General features: G+C 33.5%; 1 protein-coding gene across 1 annotated transcript; it reads right to left on the bottom strand.

The window, feature by feature from the left end:
- Positions 1 to 135: 135 nt before the first annotated feature.
- On the bottom strand, positions 136 to 7,670 carry LOC107900564 (very-long-chain aldehyde decarbonylase CER1). Its single transcript, XM_016826206.2, is given in 12 exon segments — positions 136 to 419; positions 421 to 482; positions 607 to 625; positions 628 to 780; positions 873 to 974; positions 1,164 to 1,364; positions 1,503 to 1,610; positions 1,714 to 2,089; positions 5,977 to 6,196; positions 6,675 to 6,907; positions 6,987 to 7,210; positions 7,298 to 7,670. Coding segments are annotated over 12 exon segments (1,974 nt in total). The 5' UTR covers positions 7,460 to 7,670; the 3' UTR covers positions 136 to 305.
- Between the last annotated feature and the right edge of the window lie 14,329 nt (positions 7,671 to 21,999).

Genomic DNA, 21,999 nt, shown 5'->3' with positions numbered 1-21,999 from the left:
CCCGTTAAGGGCCTAAAACATCATATTTATATAGATTAATCAAGGTATTGTTGTGGCGAGTATTCGTGTTGGAAGGCCAACAAAATCAACATAATCAAAGAAAGCAATTATACAATCAACAATCCACAAACAGCCTAAAATTTTAAAGAGTATAATATATAATATATAGTTTAACTCTGAGAGCAACCTATGACCCGATAGAGTCACATGATGAATCCAGGATAAGGATAATGTTATTTAGGTAAATGCTTATACATTAAACATAGATATCAAGTAGATTAATTAGATAAATCGCCAAATATCTTCTAGGACTTTGATTGAGTTGGGACCTTCAGAGGCTGAAATCCATGCTTGAGACATGCTTCCCAAACTTTGTCAATGTTAGACATGGTGTAACCACATTCGTGCTCTTCCCATCCTTCCAGAGCATGCAGTATCCCAGCTATGCGCCATACGCTCATCACTCTCCTTGGCAACCAGTTCTATTACATGCATTCATATTGTCACTCTTTAATACATATATTTTAACAAAGTAGAACAAAATTTTTTGAAAATTTTAAATAATTTCAGAGATAATGGGGCATGTAAGTAAGTTTCAAGGCCAACCTCGCAAGAATCCACATTCTCAAGGGCCGTCGGAGTCTGCATCGCTGGTGTTGTGTGATAGAAGCAGTCCTTGCGCAATTTTTTTGGTGGAAGTTGCGAAAAGGGAATAAATAGTGTTCCTTTATTTGCCTTTCTTTGCTCTTCTTCGGTCAAGTCATCTCCAACTAACCATACCTGCAACATATCAATAATTCATCATCACTTGTTAGCCATTTCAACTATTTTTATTTGCAAAGGACTAGGTTAGAGGCATAAGACTTTCTTACCTTGCAAGAGCTATAACTCTTAGAGGTAACCAATTTACCCTCAGATTTGGTGCCAAGTGACTTATCAAGCTTCTCATATTCATCCTCACGCAATACAGTGACCTACAATGAATTAAAAATAAAAATTATGATACCGTAAAAGAGGAAAATGATTCTGAAAACAACGCAATGGAGTTAGAGCTTCAAATTTCCTTAGAGGAAAGTTAGACATAGTTGACAATTTGGAGAGCTAAGCACTGCCTGTTTATGTGGCTAGCTAATTAATGAGTAAGCAATGGAATGGGATAGTACCTGAATGCCCTTTTCGCACAGGGCAAAGGCGACTGCAAAAGCAACTTTAGTCAAGTTGCCTCTAAGGAGTACTTGGGTTGTTCCCTTTGGTATGCTATTTAGAAGAACTGCAACTGCCAAGCTACTCCCATCCACTAACTTCACTTTCAACTGAGGATGCTTCTTCACATACACCTCACCGTACCTGTTTAGCTCTTCACCCTGCATTGTGTTCATTTTAGCATCATACTTTTATCTTTTCCGTTAAAAATTATTTTTACCTTTTTAAAAAAATTATTTTTAATGTAATTTTCCCGCAAGCATGGTGATTGATTTGTGGGAAGAGGGGGAAAAACTTGCCTGATTCATGAGGCCTAGACTCAACACACTAGCACCTTTTTCCTCAGCCTCTAATACAGCTTCCTCAATCATGTTATTGACGGATTCCTTTTGCCATTTCAAGCGGTACTGAAAATTAATTACAGCAATGTTAACAATTAACACTATACATGTCTACATGTTTTGTATTTGGTTGCACCAACTAGCAGTTGCGTTAATAAAGCTTCCTTACCTGTATTCCGTACTTGGGAATGGCCCATGTTTGTAATCTGAGCTGATGGAAGCGGTTCCTTTCAACAACAAAAGTTCGACGATAAATCCTGGTAAGCACCATGGACCACAATGTAACAGGCCAGAGCAACCACAAGTACCAAGCTGACGAGTAAGGTTTAGAGGCCAAGGAGGCAAATCCAAAGCGGAGATGATAGATGGATTCTGGTGTGGTTAAGTGCGTTAGATGCACCACGTTGGGCGTTTCCTCTTTTCTTTTGAGTGAATTTTCGTACAAGGTATCCGAAGATTTATCCATTGTATCATAGATATAATCGTAGAATGGCATGAATAATGAGTAGTTGGTTCTGAACTGTGTGTGATGCAGCGAGTGAAACCTGTCCAAATTATCATTATTTATTTGAATGTCAAATTACAAGTACTAAGTAGACATTTAAAAACTATTATACTATATATGCTTCGCTTTAGACATGCTATGGCTCTAATGATGTAACTGCGTCTATGGCAATTAGTACTATTATCAGGGGAAATCGGAGTTGAATTCCTCAGGATTTTCAAAAATGGCTGGCCAAAGATGAATTGAGTGTGATGCAGAGTGAAACCTGTCTAAACTTTCATTATTTATTAATGTCAAGTAGACATTTAAAAACTATTGTGTGATATATGCTTAGCTTTTAAGACATTCTGTGGGTCTAATGATGTAACTGCGTCAATGGCAATTAGTACTATTATCGGGAAGACGGAGGTGAATTCCTCAAAGATTTGCTTTTCTACTTAAATAACCCGAAAAAATAATTAATTATGTAAATGACCTTAGTTAAAAAACAGTCATTCAAATAACTTAAAATGAACATTAAAATTGAGTTGTGGGTAATAAATAGCCAGCATCTACTAATTTTTTGACACAATCATTGCTTAATGATTGTATCAGGTGGTAAAAGAATAATTTTTTGAATACTGGGGATTAGATGGCCGGTAACCTTGTATTTTTTTCACCTCATATCAGACTAGAATACATTTATACCAATATTTGAATAAAAAATTTGGGTGCCAGCACATTAATGGCCAACACCCCTTAATCAGATTAAAAAATATTTTTTTGGGTGCTGGCCTTTTAAAATTTTTTAAAAAAAATTGGTACTGGGATAGTGATAGTCAACACCCTTATACCAGATTTAAAAAAAAACTAGGTGATGAGACACTGATGATCGATAATCAAATTTAATTAAAAAATTAATTTAAATGAATAAATTTACGTTTAAAAGAATAAAATTTAATTAAAAATAATTAAAGAAATAAACTAAGTAAAGAAATATTTCAAGAAATAAAAAAAATTTAAAAAATAAACCATAGAATTTAATTAAAATATTAATATAAAGGAATAAATTTAAATTTAAAAGATTAAAATTTAATTAAAAAAGAATGATTAAAGAATAAAACTAAATAAAGAAATATTTAAAGAAACAAAAAAAAAATTAAAAACTTGATTGGCCCTACAGGCTTGGGATCGATAAATGGCCAGCATCAAGCCTTAAGATGCGAGCCTAGCTTTTAAATGGTCGGCTTTTTAAAAAGTACCTAAAAAAATTTTAATCTGATATTAGAGTGTCGATTATAAGGGTGAGTTTGGATGAGCGGTGTATTTACCTATAGTTAGTGTAAAAATAGCAGTGACGGTGAGATTAGATACTGTAGCAATACTGTAACATGAGAGAAAAAGTAGACTAAATGCACTGTACCGTACCCAATCGCTCATCCAAATCTACCCTAAATATTTTAACACTTAAAAAAGAAATTAATTTAGTATAAGAGTATCGGCATGAATGTCTCAACACTCAAAAAAATTTAAAATTTTAAAAATAATATTAATCATTATTGTGTCAGCACTCAAAAAAGTATTTTTAATTTAATAAATAGGTGTCGCTATCAATATGTTGGGTTTTTTACAAAATTATTATAAAAAATAAAAAATAACCAAAATATTATAACTTTTTTTATTTACCAAAATATTATAATTTTTTATTTACCAAAATATACCAAAAAAACAAAAAACAGAAAGAAAAAAAAACCTCACAACAGCCTGATCAGGCCAATCACATTGGCGGCACCAAAGGTGCCAAAGAGATTGGCGGCACCAATGGTGCCAATGTGATTGGCAGCACCAATGGTGCCAAAGGACTAAAATGTTAGTTAAGGGTAGTTTCAAGGACCTGACATGAAATTTACCATTTTAAATTTTGAAAGTGAATTGAACCTACTGTGGGTAGTGGGGCGCACTAAAATTGAAATGTGGCTAATTGCCTTCTAAGACCTCCTTATTTATTATTTTCTTTTTATTCCCCTTCAACTCACTTTTTTATTTAATAAACAAGCCCTCAACTTATTTTTGTAGTTAAATAAGCTCTTAATCTATGATTTTTACTCATAAAAGCCGTTTATTTTATTATTAAAGTAAATATATTTTACCTAAAATAAAGCTATTTAAAAAAGTATAAACTAATTCGCATTTTATGTATTATTTTGATAATTTGATGAGAATAATTTATTTAAAAAATTTACTAAATAGATTTATTAAGAGTATATAATATAATTATAATTTATTTTTTCTATTTGGGTTACATTTATGGGTGATCAGTTTTATTATTACTTCTGGTTTTTCAATAAGGCATGCCTGGTATTTCTATTAATTTTTTTAATTAAATCTAATATTAGTTAAGTGATAATTAAGATACTTAGAATTCTAATTAAGTAATAACTCTATTTTAATTTAAACTTAGAATTCTAATTAAGTAATAACTCTATTTTAATTTAATAAACTATTCTCATTTAATAACTCTATTTTCATTTAAAATATAAAATTTACTGAAATATAAAATTTGTTGCTTCATAATATCTTAAGAGACTATTTTAATTAAAATATTCTAACATGTTTATGTTATAAGTCTATTAAGAATATATTAAATTTGTAAATAGATAAAATAGTTTATGTTTTCATTATTTTTTTCCTTTTGATTTAATATTAGTTAAGGGAATATATTAAATTTATAAAATTAAAATAGTTTAATTTAATTTTTAATCTAAAATAGAGTTATTAAATTAGAATAGTTTATTATATTAAAATAGAGTTATTAAATTAAACTATTTTAATTTTATAAATTTAATATATTCCCTTAACTAATATTAAATCAAAAGGAAAAAAATAATGGAAACATAAACTATTTTATCTATAAACATAAACTATTAAATTTAATAAATTAAAATAGAGTTATTAAATAAAAAAGTGAGTTGAAGGGGAATAAAAAGAAAATAATAAATAATGAGGGCTTAGAAGGCAATTAGCCATATTTCAATTTTAGTGCACAGCAGGAGCAATTAACTTTCAAATTTTAAAATGATAAATTTGCATGTCAGGTCCTTAAAACTATCATTAACTAACATTTTAGTCCTTTGGCACCATTGGTGCCGCCAATCTCTTTAGCACCTTTGGTGCTGCCCTGATAAGGCTGTTATCAAGTTTTTTTCTGTTTTTTATTTTTTTGATATATTTTGATAAATAAAAAAGCTTGTATAATATTTTAGTAAATAAAAAAAATTATAATATTTTGGTTATTTTTTATTTTTTTATAATAATTTTATAAAAAACCCCAATATGTTAGCACCCAAAAGAAATTTTAAAATATTGATATAAGCATATATCAATATGATACAGACACCAATCATCTAATCACCAACACCCGAAAATTAAATATAATCGTTAGACAATGATTGTTTCACACCGTCATTTAAGTTTTCTTCTCGGGCGGAACATTAATTAAAGGCAGGTAAAGGACGAAAAACAGATGAGATATCTGTAGAGAACTGAGACCCTCTGTTGGAAAAAGCAGACAAGCTTTCAATACGAGAATAGATCAATTAATTTGTGGAGGTGCAAGTTGCACAAAGTGCAAAATGGTTGGAAAGATGGCTGACACGTATCCAGGTAGTAGTAAAATTTCCTAGTTACGGGCTTAATTAGACAATATAAAATATCTACTTTCTACGCATTGTCATATCATGTGATGTGAGTCAAACTTTGTCAGGTGAGACACAAGAACAAAAGCTATACATCTAACAGCGAGGCCCACGTGCCACAACCATGTCATACCTTTCTTTTCGGGTCATAAATTTTTGCCCCTTATTTTAGTTCGTTTGCAGGTAGTGCATTTGTGCAGTTCTCATAATCCCAAAGAAGGAATTTGATTTTTAAGAGAGAGAGGGGACGTACGATGGAGTGTACATTAGGTACTTGAGAGGAGGGAAAATGGAGAAGACCCAGTTGGGGATGAGCTCGAAGTTGCAATGCCCCATGTTGTTCATCAAGTCGATGTAAGTGATGTAACCAGCAATGGCGATGATGGATCCAGCTCCAGTAAACACAACTGTCAACATTGGTATTGCGAACAGTGCAAAGTATACTATGTGTTCTGCAAATGGATGTATAACAGCTGCAACACGCACACTTATCATTCTTTATTATTCTTAACAAAAACTATATATAATCAACTTACTAATTTTGTGATATATGCCCCAAGCAGTATAAAATTTGGTGATGATTCTATGTATTATTGTTTAAACTGTTTGTGAGCCCCAAAACTGAACAAAATGCCGTTTTAAATTTCAGTTCTAGTTCAATAAAATAATTAACTAATGCTTAGCTTTTGTGTTGTCGGTCCCCACTGCCATTAAATAATGCATTTCTATTTGATATAAGTAACATGATATAGCAAAGTCCAATGGGACAACAAGACAGTGCCCTCCTTTCTAATCGGATTATTTTGTAATCCTGTTCTTTCTACGTAGAAATTAATTAAATAAAAAATAACAACACAACACAGACAGTCCATTACTATTTATGCCTTTCAGTATCATGTTAAACTAATAATAAAGAAGTGGATGGAGCAGAGAAGAGTCAAAGGTGCTTACAAGTGATAGGCTCAGTGACAATGGAGGAATGGTGATGAGAATGGTAACGAGAGTAAAGATAATGATGGTGCAGAGCTCTATGAAGCCAGTAGTAAAGGAACTCCACAGGACCGACATGGAGCAACATGGTTATAATCACACCATCTGTTCTCCATAGGGGTAAGTGTGAAGCCCCGGGAACGTATTTGTTAGCCAAGAAAAACAGGATTCCATTGAACAATATTTGATCATCCCTGCAATGTTCATGGTTAATAGTTAATAACCACTTTTTAAAATTAATTAATTTTCAGAAACAAATGTAACTCATATTACCAGTTCCTTTCCCTGTCGACTTGGTCAAATTCGATACCCTTGTCCACAATCCTGTTAGTGCCTTTGGCAGTTCGATAACGAGAAAGGCTAATCCATAGCTGGTTGTGCAACATTCTCCATAACATGAATGGGATTACCGAAAAGTTGGTCAGGTCCCATTCCTTTGGATCCTTAACCATAATTGAGTATATGGTCTCCGTAACCCAAGGACCCAGGATTATGTACTATAAAAATCCATCCAACAGCATGGAAATCCATGAGAGAATTAATATACAAAATAATCAAAAGCAGGAGGAAGGAGATCATCTTACCTTAAAGCTTTCAAGAGGTGTCCATGGCCAGTCTGTGAGAATTCCTGGTTTAGAAGCCATGGTTTGGTGAGCTAGCTGCAAATGGCTTTGGAAGGGAATTTTATTACTATTAGATGTTGAGTTGCTTTGTATGTGGAGGGAGGGATGGTATATATGGTGCATTCAAGCTGTACTGTAAACCTACAACCTTCACATTCGTCCACGTGATCGTCTTATTTCTTCATCCCAACCGATTAAGTCTGGCAAGAGTAGCCATAATACCGACAAACATAAATATGTAAAAGATGTCTGGCACTTTGATATTTTTGGACGACTACTTTAATTCACGAATTTATTGTTCTCAACTGTTTCGGCTGGTTATGGTCCACTCCGTTGTATGAAAACCAAAACTATGTCTTTACTCACCCTTTATCTTCCTCCCTTTTAATACATTTTGAATTGAATATTACCTCGCTCTAACTGTGCCAGAAAATGTGCTGCCATGCAAATTCAGTGTTTAAGATTTAGGTTCCTCCAGTCACACGCTATCTCTACGTTTCACATTTTTGAGATGCTTAGCAGTTAAACTGGTTAAGCTGCCCAATGACTTTAACGTGCTTTTTTGCCTAGCTTATTTACTCCGCTAGGCTTCGTGTATCCCTATCGCACCAAACAAATTTAGCCCAAGCCATGTATGCAATATGCATAGTATTCTGCAGGCGGATAGCATATATCTATGATTGTTGAACAAAAAACAAGAGTAATATGCATATATAGAATATATATATAGGTAGTATGGACTTAGCAAATCATTAAACTTCAGAGTTAATCGTTGATCTGATAGGATTACAGCTTATCACTAATTCAGCCTTTGATTAGACAACTAAATTTGAAAATCTTACATATATATATACATATAAAATCTATGTCGAAACCATTTTTTTGAAAACAAAAAAATTTAGGTTGCGGACTTTAAAAAATGAAAATTGGGAGTCGCCACCAATCTTTTATTAAGGTGTGATTGGGTCACCTAAAACGACTTTGGTCTACGAATTTTAGAAAAACGGGTCCGGAAGTCGGTTACGTATGAGGAAGGATTAGCACCCTCATTACGCCCAAAAATTGGTACCTAGTTAATTAATTAATGTCTTAAGGTCGAAAATTTTAAAAATATAATCTTTAAAAACTTAAAACGTTGCATATTAAGACCCTTTCCAATTCACAGAAGCAAAAATGCCACACCCAATACGTTAGGGCACAACATTCTAATTTCCCCCAAAATGAATTAGGTCAGAATATTTATACAATAAAACTTTAAAAGAATATCCACTCATCCAAGATTTAAAAAATCACACCCAATACGTTAGGGCACGACCCCTTTAGAATCCCAAACTCAAAATATTTCCTTTACTTTAAAAGAACGTCCACTTATCCAAGATTTAAGAAATCACACCCAATACGTTAGGGCACAATTCCTTTAGAATCTCAAACTCGGAATATTTCCTTCATGATTTTTTAAAAAAAATCTTCATTTCGAGAAATCAATGCGTCATATTCAATACGTTAGGACACAACGTGTTGAATTCCCAATAATGAGTTTTTATTTTTTTGATTGAAGAGAAATGCTCGATTGTCGGATTTAACGAAGAAAATCGGAACCTAATACGTTAGGGCTCAATTCTCTTGAAAATCCTAAATACGAACATTATCTCAATTTTAAAAAATTTCTATCTTTAAATTTGAGTAAAAAAATGATGTAACGTGATTTTATACATACAAATGCTATAATAATAACAATAATAAATACATCATCGACATAAAAATCATATAAGCAAATGAATAAACGAAATAATAAAAAAAAGGTAATCCATGACATGCAAAATATTAAATGTAAACACAATTATACAATGGATGGGATAGCAAACAAATAAATAAGGATCAAAAGACGTATAATATACACATGAAAATTATGAAGATTAAAAATATACATATAATTTACAAATAAAATTTTGGGTTATAGAATTTATATATAAATACAATACATAATATACTTATGCAAATAAAGAAAAAAATATAATTATCCGTACATATATAAAATAATAAAAAATTGGTATATTTTAAAAAAGAAAAAGTGAGTATTTAATCATTAAAAAAACGTAAAATATACATATAAATATGAAAATATTCATTAAAAAAATATAGGAAAATATTCGTTTTAAAAAATATATATACATGTACATATAAAAGGAATATACATAGATAAAAAAATTAAATAATGAGTACATTATCAAAATTAATTTTTTTAAAAATAAATATACATATATATACATATATAAATGTGAGAAAAATATAAGTTAAAAATATGTGCATAAAATATACATGTAGAGATTTTAAAAAAATAAAAATAAAAAAATGATTACGTTATTAATTAATAAAATAAATGAAAAGAACAAAAAAAAGAAAAGAAAAACTAAATTGAATTGCAATAAAAAACTGGGGTAAATCCGTAAATAAATAAAAGTAAATGGATTAATTTGAACGCGCAAATTACATAGAGGGGCTGGAAGGGAAATTTTCCCTTCTCCTCTAAAACGACGCCGTTCAACTTAGACCCAATTGAAATAAAAATAAATAAAAGGGTAAATTAAGAAAAATAAAAAAACTTAATTACAAAAAACATTAAAAGGCGGAGGGGCTAAATAAAATAAATAAAATTCGCAGTGGTATCACTTTCTCCCCTTTTTTAAAATCATAAATAAGTAAAAAAATAATCGAAAGAAAAAAATAGTAAGCCACCTTTAAAAAAACTGTCAATCGTTCTCTTTTTTATTCCTCTTCCCCTTTTCTCCTTTTTTTTAATGAAGGGAGAGGCCTCTATTTATAGTTGAGCCTCCCCAAATCCAACGGTGCAGATCAATTACATCAACGGCTGAGATTAAAGGGTATCTACAAATTAAATCTCTTAGATTACAAAATCATATATTCTAATATTGCATATCATATCTAAGATTATATATCATCTCTAAGATTGCATATCATATCTAAGATTGCATATCCTCAAAAATTATGTTTCCATATGTGAGCCCGGGCTAAAATTGGGTATTACAGCTGCCCCTCTTTGCTCGTTGTCGTGTAACAGGAACGAAGCAAAGACTTTAAAAATGCCCAATTTTGCCCGGCCGTGCTGAACCTTGGTGCATCTTCAGAAGTATAGGAATTAGTGCCATCTTCAGTCTGCCTCACTGCAACTTCAGGAGGATAAGACTTGCTTATTTAGTCTGCTTCACTGCAACTTCAGGGAGATAAGACTAGATGCGATCTACTCTCTGCAACTTCAGAGAGATAAGATCTAAGGTTTTAATCCGCTCCACTGCAACTTTAGGGAGATAGGATTATCGGCTTTAATCTGCTCCACTGCAACTTCAGGAGGATAAGACTTGCTTACTTAGTCTGCTCCACTGCAACTTCAGGGAGATAAGATTTGATGCGATCTGCTCTCTGCAACTTCAGAGAGATAAGATCTAAGGTTTTAATCCACTCCACTGCAACTTCAGGGAGATAGGATTATCGGCTTTAATCTGCTCCACTGCAACTTCAGGGAGATAAGACTTGCCATCTTCAGTCTGTCCCACTGCAACTTCAGGAGGATAAGACTTGCTTACTTAGTCTGCTCTACTGCAACTTCAGGGAGATAAGACTAGATGCGATCTACTCTCTGTAACTTCAGAGAGATAAGATCTAAGGTTTTAATCCACTCCACTGCAACTTCAGGGAGATAGGATCTACAATCTTCAACCTTCTCCGCTACTGCTGAGGGAGACAAGGCTTGGTGGCTTAAATCTGCTTCCCACTATCTTGGAAAGATAAGATCCACCGTCTTCGATCTGCTCTACTACTACTTAGGGAGATAAGATCTACAATCTTCAACCTTCTCCGCTGCTGCTGAGGGAGACAAGGCTTGGTGGCTTAAATCTGCTTCCCACTATCTTGGAAAGATAAGATCCGCCGTCTTCGATCTGCTCCACTACTGCTTAGGGAGACAAGATCTACAATCTTCAACCTTCTCCGCTGCTGCTGAGGGAGATAAGGCTTGGTGGCTTAAATCTGCTTCCCACTATCTTGGAAAGATAAGATCCGTCGTCTTCGATCTGCTCCACTACTGCTTAGGGAGATAAGATTTACAATCTTCAACCTTCTCCGCTGCTGCTGAGGGAGATAAGGCTTAGTGGCTTAAATCTGCTTCCCACTATCTTGGAAAGATAAGATCTGCCGTCTTCGATCTACTCCACTACTGCTTAGAGAGATAAGATCTACAATCTTCAACCTTCTTCGCTGCTGCTGAGGGAGACACGGCTTGGTGGCTTAAATCTGCTTCCCACTATCTTGGAAAGATAAGATCCGCCGTCTTCGATCTGCTCCACTACTGCTTAGGGAGATAAGATCTACAATCTTCAACCTTCAACCTTCTCCGCTGCTGCTGAGGGAGACAAGGCTTGGTGGCTTAAATCTGCTTCCCACTATCTTGGAAAGATAAGATTCGCCGTCTTCGATCTGCTCCACTGTCAATGCAGGAAGGCAAGATCTGCTCTTTCACTGATCTGTTCTCTGTGGAATATGACCTGTATAATGAACCTAACTATGCCTAATAATTAGGATGGCATGATCAAAATGCATCAAATGCTCCTAACTAGACATGTGTGAATTTTGCATGAATGTGAAATTTATTTTTCCGAGAATGATCCCTCTTAGGTTGTCATTACTCGAAGTTTATTAAGGCTTTGTGACTGACGTGCAACAACGCCTTCTTGCTTCACTGGCTTTTCTGAAGAAACATTTAGTCAGGCTGCCCCCCACTGTGAACCTCCAAGTTTAATCCATTGGGATGCAAAATTTGTACCCTCTTTCTTCTACTGTGAACCAAGGGTAAAAATATCTGGCCTTTTCTCAATCCTCTGCTATCACAATTCGAAGATACAGACTGCGAAACTCTTTGGTTTCCTACACCATTCCTAGGGTGTCATATCAAATGATCACGCACAAATGAAGGATTCTCTTCTCCAAGGAAACCCCTTCTTATTGTTTGGTGATTTAAACTTTGTCACCCATCTGACATCCTGTCATTTTGTTTGATCAATGTTTTTGACAACAAAATCCAAAGAGATAGTCTTCATTTAGACTCTTCCTTCTCAGATTTCCAACCTTTAAACTTAGTGCGTTCTAAACAATAGTCCTGTTTCAGGCTCTTGTATTATTTAGAAACTTCTAGAGTAATATGCGAAACTTCCTTCGTGAAAGTTTTATTAGTCCATTAATTATTATTCTAATGCAACAAGCTTGCAAAAAAGGTATAACAATGGATGAGAATACAATTGGTTCTGAGCATAGCTCGAAAGAAATAGATTATCAAAAATAGTAAACAAGGATAGCAAAGAAATTGATTGGGAATGTGTATCTTGGAAAAGAATGAAGTATTTCTAGAATAAAAAATTTAGTATGAATATTGGGTGCCCCAGATATCGTAGCTTGAACTTCTCTATACAAAATTTTTAAAGATCCTTCTGAGTTTGACATGTGTTTAGGAGATCCACAGTACTCTGCCAATGCGCCAAGATGTTGCCTACCTTTTCCTGATAATTCAGGTATAACAAGATCACCACATGCCCCAATCTGGTTAAACTTTGAGTTGCTCTAATCACCTCGTGCCCCATTCTGATCAATATTTAAGTCGCCCTTTTCGGGTTTTTAACTCAAATCCCCTTTGGTCTCAAAGTGCCCTTTGCGGGTTTTCACTTTGGCCTCTCCATTTTCTTTTCTTTTTTCTTTCACTTTTATTTTTTGTTTTTGTTTTTTTTAATCTGAACTCATAGTATTAGACAAGTCCTCGTTATCCCTTTCGATCAGAACCAATGTAAGATCTTCTTTGTAATCAAATTTCTTTCATAGAGCCTTTTGGGGCAAAATTTAACTATGACGAAAACTTTGGATCTTCCTTTTCAATTAGGATGAAATCCAACAACGGAGAAATGGCAACTTGACTTCGACAGGCTAAACCATGATGAGCCAAAGGAGAAGGCATTACCCCGACAAAGAATTCTAAATGCATCGTTCATGATGTTAATATTGAATATACTGTAAATTCTTGATATCGTATTGTTGTTCCGATTACAATGTCGGTGCTTACTCAAGCATATCCTGATATGACCATATGAAGACATCTTTGAACTCTTTGAAGTAACTCAACAAGGTCATGCTTCATTTCTTCGGTTATGCACGCTATCTTAAAGTCACAATCTCCATTGTCCCCTCATGAAGTAAGATTTCATTCCTGTTCTACCATCCTCAGCAAGTCTGAAAATAGGCTACAATCTATGTCCTCTTTAAAGTCATGAGATCCCTCTAAACACAAATCCCACTCAAAAGGAACTTCTGAGTCCGTAACAACATCACTCATGTCATTGATATCTGGGGACCCACAGTAAATTCCAAAGAATATACAAAAGAATGTATGAATAATCATTTGTACAATTATGGATGAATAAAAGAATAATATGGAAGAAGATCCGAAAGAATGAAAGTATAATTATTCGAAAAGAATATTGGCTTAAAAAAATGAATGCAAAGATGTATTTTATTAGAATAACGACATTCAGACATAAGCCTATTTCATAAAGGAATTCTTATTGCCTCTAGGCTGAAGGCAACAAGTGTGTTTTGAACACTACTCTGAGTAATCTCTAAATATTACAGGGGTTTCTTCTGCAGTCTAATTATTTAAAACACTCCCAAGTCTATAAGGGCGAAAATCTTACAAGGTCTCTTCTTCAGTTGTTTCATCGTGAACACTTCTCGACACCCCTTCATATACTGCATTCAATCATGACTGGGTACTAGATGAGCCATCTATTTTGACAATACCCATGTGGATGAATTTTTCAACTAACTTTTTGAAGGTAATGTAATTTTCTATAGAATGCCCCGTAATTCCTGCATGATAATCACATTGTGCACTTGCATCATACCATTTGGGATACGGGGGCTGTGGAGGCTTCACATGTAAAGGAGCAACAACATGCGCATTGAATAAGCTTTGATACAGCTCCTTGTACGACATTGAAATTGGCGTGAACTGGAGATTTTCGTGTCTGGCTTCACACCTAATTCTTGTCTTGACGAACCCTGTTGAATAGCAATCGATTTGCTGTACGTATTCACGTTGTTCACCTCATTTTCTTTTGAGGCTTGCCTTCTGTTATTTCCTCCAGCATAAATCTTTCCACTTCTTATGGCACGTTCAATCATTTCACCATTCATTACTATGTCAGAAAAGCTTTTAGTAGCACTTCCTAACATATGTGTAATAAATGGTGCCTTCAATGTGTTGACGAAAAGCATCTTCATCTCTCTTTCTAAAAGAGATGGCTGAACTTGTACGGCAATCTCCCTCCATCTCTGCGCATATTGCCTAAAGCTTTCACCTGATTTCTTTTCCATATTCTGGAGAGTGATCCTATCAGGTACCATGTCAGTCACATGGCTGTACTGCCTTATGAATGCCTGTGCCAGATCTATCCATGAATTAATCTGGGTACGGCTCAATCGATTGTACCACTTGGATGCTGCCCCTGCGAGGCTATCCTGGAAGCAATGAATCAAGAGTTGGTCATTATTGACATAACCGGTCATTCGTCTGTAGAACATAGTAATATGTGCTTTGAGGCTACTAGTCCCGTTGTACTTCTCGAACTCTGGCATTTTGAACTTGTGAGGAAGTACGAGACCTGGAACCAAGCTCAATTCTCTAGCATCAATTCTATGGTAACTCTCAGTACCTTCTATCGCTTTAAGTTTTTCCTTCAACCATTTATACTTTTCCTCGAGCTGTTTTGATAATTCATCATTCTTTTTCTCCTTTCCAGCCATCTCATCAAAATCAGGAATAGCAGGATTAACAAAATTAGCACCGGGATTAGAGCCTGATCCCATCTGGAAGTTCATTTGCGTTGCAGCGTCACCCGGAGGATTAATGGTAACAGAGGACCTACGCGGGTACATCTCAACTTGTTGGGGTGTAAAGTCTGGAGGATAGACAGGTCTCTCATTGTCTCCTTCTTCAATATTGAGCACAGAGCCTTTTCCTTTACCAGTTCCTTTGTTGAACCATTAAGTTAACTGAGCCATCATACTCCCCTGAGATTCCATCATTTTGTCTATCATTTTTTGTTGTTCATTCATTTGCTTTTGAAGCTACTCCTGCATTTCCTTTTGGGATTGTTCTAGTCTTTCCATCCTTTGATCCATATCCTTAGTTTTCGATCGAGTATCGTAGCGGTGTTTAGTAGGCTGGTTGGTTTCCAGATTAACTGAGGAATGATGTAAATTAATTAGAATCTTTTAATGTTTTTAAATGCATATGAAGTAATGCAATGCATGAATGCAAAAAGACGTCAATTTTGATTCAATTCCATATAAGAAAACCTTACTAGAAAGCAAATTTCTTTACATAAATCGAATTGCAAATAAGATTTTGCCCTAGTACCCAGAACTTTGATCTTCCTAAGTAACAAAACTAATTCTTGCCCCCGATCCGATTCTAATTCATACTTCATACTCAGCATGTCAGCCTGTACTCCTAAAATATGTACGTAATCAGCTACTTCTCGAATCTGGACCACAGCTTCCCTCATCAGATGATCTCTGCTCCTAACTTGACTCTGAAAGTGGTGGAGCTGTTCATTATTACTACTTTCGTTTGCTTTCAAGTGCTTGATCTGGATCTCACAATTTTGCAGCACCGTTTCTAGCTCTTCCAAGGAATACACTTGCTGTCCCCCTTTTGCTTAACTCGTACAGCGACCCACTGCTCACTCATCCATGTTATACCTATCAGCTTCTTTGAAAATGTTGGCACATTTACCGCTCTCGAGTAAACCTATCCACTTGAAACTTTGACCATCGGAGTAAAGCCACATATTTTTCTATAGTAAGTACCAAATCGACATTCCCAAACGTGAAGCAACTGTAAGCAGGATTCCAAAACTGGACGAGGGCTCGAAACAAATGTTTTTCTACCTTCACATCAAGCAAATAAGGCAAGTCCCCATAATTGTCGTAAAATAACTGCCTAGCCTCATTATTCCATTGATTCCAAATTTCTTTCAACTCCTGCAAATTGTTTTTGAGCTACACTAATGCGAGTAAAATCCCATAATTCCGATAAATACCCATCGGCCAGGCTATCACCCTTTTCTTGCTGCGTTGTTTAAGACCAAGTTCAGACACCCGCATTGTCCTCCACTTTATCAAGAAACCCTTTTTCCATGTCAAGCTCTCTATTTAGCAACCGAATCTGAACTGACGCCTTTTATGATGAAATGAAATGCCATGTCATGCAAACAAAATAAAACACAAAAGGTCAGTGTCATATAATAATATAAAATACAATCAAGAAACAGTAAAACACCTAATCGGATGTCTACTAGGTTCAGTATAGTTCTACCTAGGGTGGATTCCTAAGGTTCATTATATGAAGTTTGGCTTCTAGGGTAAAGGTACCTGAACCAGCAAATTCCTCCATCCTCACCCATTATAGGCTCATATGGATCAAATTCGGTTCAGGGGAATACATTTCCCTATGGCTGCACGGAGATGAAAATCTCACGAAGACATAGGTACGGATGTATCTCGAAAGCAATCCACTACTCTACACGGAGGTGAAAACCTCACGAAGGCATAGCTTCTCACTCCCACTTAAAAGGGTAACATTGTTCAACTCATGAAATGTATAATGCAAACAATGTTTGAACAAGAAGATAATGAATGCAAAAGGATGTCATGAGTTTTTTTTAAAAAAAATATTTTGTCGACCATAAGACAAAAATTAATCAACTTTGTGACTCGACTCTCTTTTTAAAAAAAATTTCCCCAGTGGAGTCGCCAAGCTGTCAAAACCATTTTTTTGAAAACAAAAAAATTTAGGTTGCCGACTTTAAAAAATGAAAATTGGGAGTCGCCACCAATCTTTTATTAAGGTGTGATTGGGTCACCTAAAACTACTTTGGTCTACGAATTTTAAAAAAACGGGTCCTGAAGTCGGTTACGTATGAGGAAGGATTAGCACCCTCATTACGCCCAAAAATTGGTACCTAGTTAATTAATTAATGTCTTAAGGTCGAAAATTTTAAAAATATAATCTTTAAAAACTTAAAACGTTGCATATTAAGACCCTTTTCAATTCAGAGAAGCAAAAATGCCACACCCAATACGTTAGGGCACAACATTCTAATTTCCCCCAAAATGAATTAGGTCAGAATATTTATACAATAAACTTTAAAAGAACATCCACTCATCCGAGATTTAAGAAATCACACCCAATATGTTAGGGCACGATTCCTTTAGAATCCCAAACTCAGAATATTTCCTTTACTTTAAAGGAACATCCTCTTATCCAAGATTTAAGAAATCACATCCAATACGTTAGGGCACAATTCCTTTAGAATCTCAAACTCGGAATATTTCCTTCATGATTTTTTTAAAAAAATCTTCATTTCGAGAAATCAATGCATCACATCCAATACGTTAGGACGCAACATGTTGAATTCCCAATAATGAGTTTTATTTTTTTGATTGAAGAGAAATGCTCGATTGTCGGATTTAACGAAGAAAATCGAAATCCAATACGTTAGGGCTCAATTCTCTAGAAATCCTAAATACGAACATTATCTCAATTTTAAAAAATTTCTATCTTTAAATTTGAGTAAAAAAATGATGTAACGTGATTTTATACATACAAATGCTATAATAATAACAATAATAAATACATCATCGACATAAAATCATATAAGCAAATGAATAAACGAAATAAAAAAAAAGGTAATCCATGACATGCAAATATTAAATGTAAACACAATTATACAATGGATGGGATAGCAAACAAATAAATAAGGATCAAAAGACGTATAATATACACATGAAAATTATGAAGATTAAAATATACATATAATTTACAAATAAAATTTTGGGTTATAGAATTTATATATAAATACAATACATAATATACTTATGCAAATAAAGAAAAAATATAATTATACGTACATATATAAAATAATAAAAAATTGGTATATTTTAAAAAGAAAAAGTGAGTATTTAATCATTAAAAAACGTAAATATATACATATAAATATGAAAATATTCATTAAAAAATATAGGAAAATATTCGTTTTAAAAAATATATATACATGTACATATAAAAGGAATATACATAGATAAAAAAAATTAAATAATGAGTACATTATCAAAATTAATTTTTTTAAAAATAAATATACATATATATACATATATAAATGTGAGAAAAATATAAGTTAAAAATATGTGCATAAAATATACATGTATAGATTTTAAAAAAATAAAATAAAAAATGATTACGTTATTAATTAATAAAATAAATGAAAAGAACAAAAAAAAGAAAAGAAAAACTAAATTGAATTGCAATAAAAAAACTGAGGTAAATCTGCAAATAAATAAAAGTAAAAGGATTAATTTGAACGCGCAAATTACATAGAGGGGCTGGAAGGGAAATTTTCCCTTCTCCTCTAAAACGACGCCGTTCAACTTAGACCCAATTGAAATAAAAATAAATAAAGGGGTAAATTAAGAAAAATAAAAAACTTAATTACAAAAACATTAAAAGGCGGAGGGGCTAAGTAAAATAAATAAAATTCGCAGTGGTATCACCTTCTCCCTTTTTTTAAAATCATAAATAAGTAAAAAAATAATCGAAAGAAAAAAATAGTAAGCCACCTTTAAAAAACTGTCAATCGTTCTCTTTTTTATTCCTCTTCCCCTTTTTTCCTTTTTTTTTTAAAAAAACTGTCAATCGTTCTCTTTTTTATTCCTCTTCCCCTTTTCTCCTTTTTTTAATGAAGGGAGAGGCCTCTATTTATAGTTGAGCCTCCCCAATCCTACGGTACAGATCAATTACATCAACGGCTGAGATTAAAGGGTATCTACAAATTAAATCTCTAAGATTACAAAATCATATATTCTAAGATTGCATATCATATCTAAGATTATATATCATCTCTAAGATTGCATATCATATCTAAGATTGCATATATCATATCTTGGATTGCATATCATATCTAAGATTGCATGTCCTCAAAAATTATGTTTCCATATGTGAGCCCGGGCTAAAATTAGGTATTACAATCTATATTTATAATTTATTACAAATAAAAATTGGGAGAAATTTTAACTGAAATATCCTTTGTTATTTATTATAATATTACAGGCATTAGAATAAATTTTTACTTTTACTTGTGAAAATTTGAATATTAAAAAATATTTTATTAAAGTTAAAAATTATACTTGTTATAACCTATTAAACTCAAGATCTCGCAAACTAGGCTTGAAAACTTAAAAACTAGAGTCATCACTAACCATGTGAGTTAAGTTGGTCAGCCTAAAGTATCAAGACTAAACCTAAAATATTTTAAGGAATAAATCCTAAAATTATATGACATGAACCCGATTAGGAGTTTAGAATTTGTTTCACGATTTGATTTGTCTGATTTTCTAAATAAGTGCTTTCTCTGAAAAATGGAAGTTAAGCTTAGAACTTGAAATGTATTTAAGGTTTTGGAATGGAAGAACGGAATGGATAAAAATTGATAAAACGAAACTTGACCCAGAAATGAACCAACACTATAAAACAGTGTGACCTGATTTTTACAAAGCAAAGTTAAGTCTTAACAAGTTGGTTGTTTTAAGAAAGATCGCGACCTACTATCTATAATGAGATAAGAACCAACGATATGGGATGATCGCCACACTTCAGAAAGAGTTGAGAAAGGAAGTGATAAGATCGATTGATGACGCCACAAAAAGGTAAGTTCTTGATAAATTTGATTTTAGTTCTGAAAAGAACAAATAGTATGAACTCGGTTTAAATTTCAAAGTTGATTGATTGAAAATTCATTTGATTAACCCTTACAAAGTGACATGACAGAACTATATATAAGTCTAGGTAAATGAGTAGTCTAACCGACCATTAAATGAAGTTTATAGATTGTACATGAACTCATGTAATACATGTATCTTTAAATTTCAAAGAATTCAGCTGAATGTTCAGGTGCTTTCCCTCTTGACGTGAATGTATGTTGAAGATTCATTGCATGTGTTTGAATGGTCATAAACCTTTGGTGTACATCCATGCACCGCTTGAATGCCATCCATGCATTTCTTTCAATTCAATGTATGCTTGAAGAATCACATTCTTTCCCTTTTGTCAACTTCATCTCCCTTTACTGTCTTGTATATAAGATTCATTAATAACCAAATGTTTAATATCCTCATTCATCATGCATTATGTAAATGTTGTTATGTTCATGCATTTGAAGTGATCAAATTCATTGCATTTTCGCTATGATTACATTGATATGTGATCCAATGTATCTTGTCCATTCATAAATCTCAAAATTCATGAATTCTTATAGGCTAAAGAATGGACGTGCATGAATTTGCATGGATTACGAACAATCATAGATCTCCCTTGGTGGTTGGTCTATACCTGCAAAGAAATATAAATAGAAGTCATCAACTCATTGACAATTCACAATAACAATCACTACTCAACGATACTATAGTTAAATTCAAATAATATAAATGAAAATATGCATGCTGTGAATAAAACATAATAAACATGACACATGACACGTTAAAACATGTAAATATTAAGTGAAGAACTTGAATGATGGATGTTTCATTTTGCACTTGGGCCCCTCGTGTTTGGGCCAGTCGCGATTCTTCGAATCGAGCCAACACATGATGTGATCGAGATCACGTCGTACCCTTCCTTTTTTAAGTAGTTTGTCCTCAAATCAGGTCATTTGGTCGAGAAAATCTTTAAAGATCACGGTCCTTGAAAGGGTACTCCTTGTGAGTTAATTGGAAGTAATTCCTCTCGAACCCTGAAATCAACAAAGCTTTAAAAATTGAAAGTTAAAAGCTCGTTATTCACCCCTTCTTCGAAAGATATTCCTCAACATTGTGACTCCATCGACATAAAACAAATTAGACATGTAACAAATGATACATAGTATTTTTTCGAGATCCTTTTAAAAAAACATACAAACAACTTCGGGATCAAAGACATATTTTGCCTTACCATCTCAACATGAATCAAAGCTTTCTTTCAGAATGACGAACAAATATTGAACCACAATATGCTATTCACACAATTGTTTAAACAAAATTCTTACACTCGGACCCTTGTAAAAATTGTGTATGGACATTCATTCTAGGTTGAAACACACGATTTGATCCTCACATCTTCACGAAGCAATTGTGTTCTTTCGAGATCAATCACCATGCTAAACAAAGAAAATTAGGTATATGCATGCTTAAACAAAGTAAACACTTGATCTTTTGTCGAATAGGCATGTACTTCCATAAAAATTCCCACAAGGATTTAAAGAACTCACATAAAAATTAGAATCAACCAGATTAAACGTTTATGTGAAAATCTTATCACTCATAACAATCGAATTTTGTAGGCATCTAGTTAACCAAAGACATCATGGATATATCAATTTGCGATTTAATGTCACATAAACAACACAAACATGTCTGGGTAAATGTTTTAGACACTTTAGAGACAAACTCATCACAACATTCAAAGAATATTGTCTGGTTAATCTCAAAGTTCTTTTTGCCTTTGCAGTTGACTT

Source organism: Gossypium hirsutum, chromosome D06, assembly GCF_007990345.1.
Source record: "Gossypium hirsutum isolate 1008001.06 chromosome D06, Gossypium_hirsutum_v2.1, whole genome shotgun sequence".
Classification (NCBI taxonomy): domain Eukaryota; kingdom Viridiplantae; phylum Streptophyta; class Magnoliopsida; order Malvales; family Malvaceae; genus Gossypium; species Gossypium hirsutum.
Note: the sequence above shows the minus strand (reverse complement) of the source record. Positions and strands in the feature narration are given on the sequence as shown.